The following is an 8,607-nucleotide window of genomic DNA, read 5'->3' as shown; positions in this document are numbered from 1 at the left end:
GTTAAAAACCCTCTGTTCTTCCAGATGACCCCGAAATCGCAGGCAACACCAAGGGCATACCTTGAATCTGTATAAATATTGACTCTTCTTCCTTCTGCCAACTTACATGCCGTAATTAAGGCTTGGAGTTCCGCCTCCTGTGCAGACCTGGAAGGGGGCAATGCCGAGGCCTGGAGGACTGTGTCCTCAGTAGTGACAGCATACCCCATGTGGTACTGTCCTGTATGATCAGCGTACCTCGAGCCATCAACGTAGATAGGTCAGGGTTATCCAGAGGCACCTCGCTGACTGTTGGCAGATGTGCAGTTCCCATCTTCATCACTTCAAAACAGCCATGTGTGACGTCATGAGGAGCAGGACCATCTCCCCCCTCGAGAAGTGGGAGCAGAGTGGATGGATTCAGGATGTTGCATCTGAGAAGGGTAACGTTGTCCGGAAGGAGTAAGGTACACTGTAGCCTGAGATGTCTTGCTGACGACAGGTGTTTTGGCTGTACCTGGTTCAGTATGGTGGTTATGTCATGGGGAGCAAGTAGTACCAGATCATGCCCCAGTACAAGGTCAGCAGTTGTGTCCAGAAGAGCCTGGGCAGCAAAGACGGCTCTAAGGCAGGAGGGTCCCCCCCTGGCTACTGAGTCCAGCTGGCAGGAATAATACCCAATAGGCCTAAGCCTGTTTCCATGGGTTTGGACAAGCACTCCAGTAGCATGGCCCTGACTTTCTGAGACGAACAGTTTGAAGGGCTTCTCATAGTTCGGGAGGCCCAAAGCGGGGGCAGAGGCCAGGATCCCTTTCAGAATCTCGAAGTTATCCAGGGCCTCAGAAGATAACGAGAAGGGGTCAGACTTCAGGGCGTCATAGAGGGGCTGCATCAAGAGAGAGGCTCCTGGGATCCAAGAACGACAGTAGGAGATTAATCCCAGAAAGGCATTGAGGGATTTCGGACCCAGAGCCACCTTCTCTTTACACCACTGCACCTTTTGTTTCGAGGCCTTGCATCCTTGGCCAGCCAGGTAGTGGAGTAGACTTTCTGAGGAGGTTGAGGCATCTTCAAGGTTGTCTGCGCAGAGAAGGAGGTCATCCACATATGGGAGGAGTACGACTTCCCGGTGTAATTTCATCCAGGTGTGCAGAATGAGGGCCATGGCTCTGGCAAATTGAGAAGGAGAGTTTTGGGCCCCTTGGGGCATAACAGTCCAAGTATACTGTTGGCCCTCGTGAGTGAAGGCTAAGAGAAACTGGCACCTAGGGTCAAGGGGTACACTAAAGAAAGCATTTGCCAGGTCAATCACCGTGAAATACTTCGAGGTAGGGGGTATCCCTGCTAGCAGTGTGTGTGGATTGGGGACAATCGGGGTTTCCAGGACAGTGGCTTCATTGACTGCTCGAAGGTCTTGAACCATCCTGTATTTTTCCGGTTCTCCTTTTGAGGTCCGCTTCTTGACTGGGAACAATGGTGTGTTGCATGGGGATATGCAGGGTATCAGAGCTCCATTGGACACTTGTTGCGAAATGGCTGCAGATCGAGCTAGCTTCAAAGGGTATTGCGGTTTTCTGGGTAAGGGGCTTCCAGGTTTCAATTGTACCATGATTGGAGGCACTTTCAGGTGTCCTATATCTTCGGGTCCTGTGGACCACAGATGAAGAGGAATGTGGTTCAAGGTCTCCGTTGGAATTGCAGCCTCGTCTGGCACATCCAAGGATAATAGAAGGGGAATGGAACAAAGGGCTGAAGCGTCATCTACAGTCAGTGGTGATGACACCTGAATGCCTCCATTGGCCTGGAACAAGATTATAATGAGGAAGTTGCTGGAGGAGACGAAGGGGAAGTAACCACCGCCAAGCCGCCATGTCTTGGTCTGGTCTCTGGTTCGTGATATACATATACAATGTATCCATGTTGATTTGTCTCGTGCTCTACCCACCCCTCTCCTTGAATAGCTCTTGCCACATTGTACCAGGCTTCTGCTGTGGCTAACAATCCGTGGTCAGACAAAAGCCCTTTCTTTCTTTTTAACAAAAGACGCCATTCTTCTGGCTGCAGTCGGCCACCCAGGTGCATGGTGACGTCACATATCTTTGACAACTTCTTCCCTTTTCTGACTGCATGCCTCCCTGCTCGGTCTGATACCAAGTCGCACGCTAAGTCACCTTCTTGTGGTTTGTCTAATTGCTGTCCCATTGTTATGAGAATATATGTGTCCGGTTCAGGAATTTGTGTGAGACGATTTTATGAAGCTGTCTTGGACTCGGGGGTCTGACAATCCTCTAACCGTCACCTGAACTCTCTTGGACTACTCTCCAATATATAACGTCGTCCGGAGAGAAAGAAAGAGAGGGAGAAAGAAAGTAAGGAAGGAAGGAAAAAAGTGGAAGAGAGAGAGAGAGAAATGTCTTCAGTTACAGTCTTCCCTTTTTTGTCCAATCAGATAGTACTGTACTATGAACTGTACTGTACTGAACTGTACTGATCATGATTAACCTAATCATGTTATCAGGGGCGTAACTAGAAATCACAGGGCCCCATAGGAAAAGTATCGGTAATTGGTATCGGCAATACTTGGACTTAACAAAGTGGCATCGGGACATCCCTACTGAATATTGATCTGCTTGCTTCCTGAACAGACCCTTGCTTGTTTATTGACCACGTTTCTGCCTGCTGCCTGAACTGATTTGTTGCCTGGATACTGACCATGTCTCTGCCTGCCACCTTAACTGACCTTTGCCTGGATACTGACCATGTCTCTGCCTACTGCCAGAACTGACCTAAGACTGTTTATCGACCACGTTTGTGCCTGCTGCCTGGACTGATTCTTTGCCAGGATACTGACCACGTCTCTGCCTGCCACGTTAACTGACCTTTGCCTGGGTACTGACCATGTCTCTTCCTGCTGCCTGAACTGACCTAGGACTGCTTATCGACCACGTTTCCAAATGCCGCCTAAACTGACCAAGGACTGCTTATCGACCACATCTCTGCCTGCCGCCTGAACTGACCTAGGACTGCTTATCGACCAAGTTTCTGCCTGCTGCCTGGACTGATCCTTTGCCTGCATACTGACCAGGTCTCTGCTTGCCGCCTGAACTGATCTCTGTCTGCTGCCTGTAGTGATCCATCTGCATGCCCCACTGACAATATTCCAGCCAAAACACCAGTCCCAGCCATTCTTTGCTGACAACTGCACTTCTGGAATCACAGGTTTACCCTTTGTTCAGCTTCCTGTAGGTTATCATGGTGCTCCTTGAAATTTTGGGTCCCTCTATGTGGCTGGGCCACAAAAAAGTCTGACACGTGTGTTATCCCCATACTCAGGAGGAGTAGCAGAATGTGTTTTGGGGTGTAATTCTAAGGATTTCTATGCTGTGCGTTAGCTATATCATGTTAATTCACAAATTTTTTTTTTCCTTTCTTCATTTTCTAAAAACTCGTGGCAAAAAAATTAAGTGGTCAAAAAACTCACCATGCCTCTTATTAAATACCTTGGGGTGCTTGCTTTCCAAAATGGGATCATTTTGTGGGTGTTTCTACTGCGCTGGCACGTTAGGGTCTCTAAAAATGCAATAGGTAGTCAGGGAATCAAATGAGTAATTTATGCCCCTTGAAAGCCTCAAGGTGTTCCTTTGATTTTGGGCCCTTCTATGTGGCTGGGCTGCAAAAAAAGTTTGACGTGTGGTATCCGCAAACTCAGGAGGATTAGTAGAATGTGTTTTGAGGTGTTATTCTAAGGATGTCAAAGCTGTTGGTTAGAAATAGTAGTATAAATTGTCAACTTTGTGTTCTTCATTTTCTAAAATTCTGTGGCACAAAAGGAAATCTTCAAAAGACTCGGCATGTTTTTTTTATCAAATACCTTTGGGTGTCTGCTTTTCAAAATGGGGTCATTTTGTTTGTGTTTCTTCTCTCCTGGCACTTCAGGGCCTCCAAAAATGTGGTAGTCAAAAAAACAAAAGTGCAATTTATGTCTATTCAAAACCTGAAGGTGCTCTTTGGAGTTTGGGCCCCTCTAAGGGGCTAGGCCGCAAAAAAGTCTTACATATTTGATATCCCCATACTTGGAAGGAGTAGCAGAATGTTTTTTGGGGGTACAATTTTATGTGTGCCCATGCTGTATGTTAGGTATATCTTTTTAACTGACAACTTTTTGTAAAAAAAAACAAAAAAAATATCTTCATTTTCTGTGAACGTTTACCAAAAAAATGAAACCTAGAAAACACTCAACATGCAAATACCTTGGGGTATCTTCTTTCTATAATGGGGTCATTTTGTGGGACTTTCTACTGTCCATGCATTTTGGGGCCTCAAGAAATGCGATAAGCAGTCAGGGCACCAGGGTTGATACAATTAAAATATATATACCATAGTCTGTGGACTATATAACTTTCACACATTGTAATTAATTTACACTTTTCTTTTTTTTTACCCAAGAAATGTAGCAGAATACATTTTGGCCTAAATTTATTAAAAAAAAGATTATTTATGTGCAAATTTTCATAGCTTAACATAGGGAAAACAGTTTTTTTCCAAAATTTTCGGTACTTTTCCCTTAATATAGTAAAAAATTAAAACCCCAGTGGAGATTAAATACCACCAAAAGAAAGCTCTATCTGTCCACAAAAAATGGTATAAAATTAATTTCAGTACAGCATTGTATGGCTGAATAATTGTCAGTCAAAGTACTGCAGTGCTGAATACTAAAAAAATGGCCTGCATGGGAAGGGGGTTTAACACCGCGGACTTTAAGTGGTTAAGGACAAGGACAAGGGGGCACTCTTTGCGTCTGGAGAAAAAAGAGGTTTAACCTTCGCATACGGAAAAAAATCTTCACAGTTAGAGCTGTGAAAATGTGGAACAGACTCCCCCAGGAGCTAGTTCTAGCTAGCTCAGTTAACTGTTTAAAAAACAAAATCCGGATGTATTCCTAAATGCACAGAATATTATTGGATATTGATATTGATTATAGGTATATTAAGCACCAGATATTGTTGATCTGATTGCCTTATGGGATCAGTAAGGAATTGTTTCCCCTGTTGGAGCAAATTGAACCATGCTTTATAGGGTTCTTTTTTTCCTTCCTCTGGATCAACAGTAGGCATAGCGTTCTGTTTTAGGTTTTTCTTCTTTTTTTCTCCTCTTATCTCTATAGGCTGAACTCGATGGACTTGTGTCTTTTTTTCAACCTGACTAACTATGTAATGTTAGGGAGGGACCCTGAAATTGTCAGGTGTAGGCGTGGACAACCTGCATATAATGGAATAAAAAAGAGCTGGGGAGGTTGTATTTAACCCAAGGTACAGCAAAAGGGGTAAATATTTGCCGGTGTGTGATGTCTTGTATGGTCTGTATTCCAAAATGTGTCCAATCCTGTGAATCTGGAATGTAAGGAAGTTCTAAACTACATTTTCACTGCAGTTTCTACTGACATCAGTGCACCAATGCAGACTTATGTGGCTCCAGGATACATCACCTGAAGTTTTGCAGGACTTAATTTTTACAACCCAACGTTACCTATATAGTCAGGAGGCAGGAAGAGGTAGTAATCTGGTAAAGCAGACCAAACTTAATGGTTTAGGTCTGCTATAGGCCCCACTGTATTCTTTTTTATCCTGATTATAATTATCCAGATCTGTGGTCTTGCCAATATTAATAGCCAGGACAATTTGAAAATCTGCATATATCAAAAATACAGCTTGTAGAAATTGACAGTATATTACCAAATTGAGTACTGCAAAAACTCAATTTTGTTTTCTGTTTTGTTACTCTGCTTTTCATTAGGTGAGTTCTGGCTAGGTCTTTCAAAGATGCATCAGATTACTAAGCAGAGGCAGTACATTATGCACATAGAACTGCAAGACTGGGAGGAAAACATTCAGTACATGGAGGTCCATTTCAACTTAGGAGGCCCAGACAAAGCTTATGCCCTGCAGATATTTGAACCAGTGACTGGAGATCTGAAAAATGCTCTGAGTGAATTTCAACAACAACCATTCTCTACCCAGGACCGAGATCAGGACTTACAATCCGATGTCAACTGTGCAAAACTTCTTTCAGGCAAGTAGGACAATTTAGGAAAACATACAGTGGAATAATAACTATCTAATGTATTGTATACTTCTTCATACTGAGAAATTAACACAAAACGTAATCAAAGTTATCAAGGTTTGGGACACTGGGGACTTTTTGGAAAGAAGTCCTTTTAAAGGAATGTGTACCTTTTTTCCACATTTGTGTTATAGCATCTTAAAATTGATTGTCTGCTTAGATGACAGCCCTGTACCACGTGTTCTAAAAAAGGTCATAAACAATTTAAAAAAAACAAACAGCTTTTTAAATTAAAAAACCTCAGAACCCATATTCCAAAAATTCTGGTAGGTGCAGGTGATGTAACCGTAACTCACTGCTAAATGCTAAGAAATCTTAAGGGCCAAAATCCCACACAAATGGCTTTCTTTAGGGGTTTGAGCACACAGCTTCCCCAGCGCGCAGCAGAATCCAGGTTTCGAGCTGAGAGTTTCATCTGCCAATCAGCTATTGGGAGTGGGACAATTTGAAGGTCCACAATCTAGAATATGCCACACAATCAAGTTCCAACCCTCTTTTTTTTTGGAGGGAGGGGCAAAACTGGGCACAATAGAATTTCTATTGCACATAGAGGTGAAATGGAGCCTCTCTTGCAATTACCGGCAAGAGCCTAAGCACTTATAAAATATCAATATTTAAGGAAAATCAGCATTTTGGTAAACTTACTGAATGACAGTAATACAGTGCTCTTCTATCTGTACAGTACTTTATTTTCTCACACTCACGGTGCTTAGAGGCAGGCGAGATAATTCTTTGTTGGTGCACAGCAGTTGCAGTCTTGAAAGCCCAATGGTAGATATATGTTCCCAAATCCCTGTAAGGGTTTTTTTAATGGACAGTATTTTAATATACAATATACTTGTAAAATGCTGTATTGTGACTATATTGGTTCTGTAAAAGATGTTATGCTACAGAAGCTGATTTATACAAACTGGAATAAAAGTAGTAATTTTAATCTAAAACTATTTTAATCTAAATTATAGGAAATGGATACCCTTGTAATTTACTTGTTAAAAATCAATTACTTTTTGTTCCAGGAGGCTGGTGGTTTAGCACATGTGGCAAGTCTAACCTAAATGGTAAATATTTCCTCTCAATACCAAGGCAGCGACATGAGAGAAAGCAGGGAATCTTTTGGAAGACTTGGAAAGGAAGGCATTACCCACTAAAATCCACTGTCATCAAAATTCGCCCTTTGGAAACAGAATGAACTGGACCAAAAAGGAGAGGTCCCAATTGCAAGATTGTTTTTTTAACACATTTTTTTTTAATTATTACAGTCCTTATATAATCAGTCTTTGTGACTAATGCTTGTACCTTTTAGAGTTACAATGATTACATCCCTTGGAAAAATTTCATTCAAAGGATATGTCAGGGCAAAATTAAAACATATTTAGTATTTCCCTGAAATACATGCACATGTCCCCATGTTTTATGCCCTTAAACATGCTGCAAGTACAGAAAAATAACTGTTGATGTGCCAGAAATATGCTCCTACTTTCCTCTTTGAAATGACAACACAACTCTGAATTCCTAATCATGTGGTGCCAGCCCTGCTTGCTTTATTTCTGATGGATTACAAAGAACAAAGGCATCTCATAAGTTCCTTCTCGCCTCCTCATATCCATAACCCCTCCTTGTGTGCAGGCAGAGAAGCTCAAAAGACAAAATCAAAATCAAGATCAAAATCATTTTTTTGCAGTTATCGAACAAATTAGAAAATTTCATTTGTAGGGTTTACACATACTTGTTAAACCAACCCTGGGATATATTACTGGATGACCTGTCCATTTTATAGAAACAGCACATGCTTTATAAGGTTTTTTTGCCTTCCTCTGGATCAGCTATGGGTAACTGTGGATATAGGGTTCTCTTTATGTTTTCTATTTATTCATTTTTATTGGTTTACTTTGATGGACTTTTTTTGTGTGTCTAAATATAAACTAAATATGCAAGTACCAGTAGTCCTGCTTGCCTTAGGGGGGGCCTTACCTTAGCTGCTATAGGTAAAGAGAAACTAAGCCAGTTATGTTCCCTGACCACTGATACAGAGGCAACCATGACACTAGTCTCATTAATCCCATCAATAATAGAGATGAACAAAGACAGGCATGTTTCAAGTCCATGCTGTGATACAACCATGTTATCTGGTGGGATCCTAGTGGAGATTACAAGCAGCCCTGCTGACACACACTCCTCAGGCATGGTCAACCATTATAAGAAAACTGGTGCAAACAAATTATGTGCAGTCGACACTTTTGCACAGAAAGACCAAGGGTCAGTAGGGCATGCAGTGTCACAGACCTACCCGGATCAGAGCGTCCGTCCATGACGTCACGGCTGACTCCTCCCCTTGGCTGCAGCTCCTCCTCAAAAACACAGCTCACTCGGCGTTCTATCGTTCTGGAACGTCGAGCGAGTGGCTCTGAGGACAGAGCAAGAGACAGTGTGTTACAGGCTGAACTGGAGAGTGAGACTCATTGCTGCACACCAGGACCTGCCATTGGACCAACACTGAGGTTGCATCGA

The 8,607-nt window shown here is 42.7% G+C and overlaps 1 protein-coding gene across 1 annotated transcript in view; it reads left to right on the top strand.

Moving 5' to 3' along the window:
• ANGPTL4 (angiopoietin like 4) overlaps nucleotides 1–7,344 on the top strand; it is a 92,307-nt gene extending 84,963 nt beyond the window's left edge. The window contains exons 6-7 of the mRNA XM_018572336.1: nucleotides 5,773–6,048; nucleotides 7,116–7,344. Of these exons, the coding sequence (XP_018427838.1) occupies nucleotides 5,773–6,048; nucleotides 7,116–7,288 (449 nt within the window). The 3' untranslated portion in view covers nucleotides 7,289–7,344. The remainder of the gene's footprint in view (nucleotides 1–5,772; nucleotides 6,049–7,115) is intronic.
• Nucleotides 7,345–8,607: the final 1,263 nt, after the last annotated feature.

The sequence above is a fragment of the Nanorana parkeri genome, unplaced genomic scaffold, assembly GCF_000935625.1.
Source record: "Nanorana parkeri isolate BGI_ZX_2015 unplaced genomic scaffold, ASM93562v1 scaffold2003, whole genome shotgun sequence".
In the NCBI taxonomy this organism is placed as follows: Eukaryota; Metazoa; Chordata; class Amphibia; order Anura; family Dicroglossidae; genus Nanorana; species Nanorana parkeri.
This window is presented reverse-complemented; position numbering and strand designations above follow the sequence as displayed.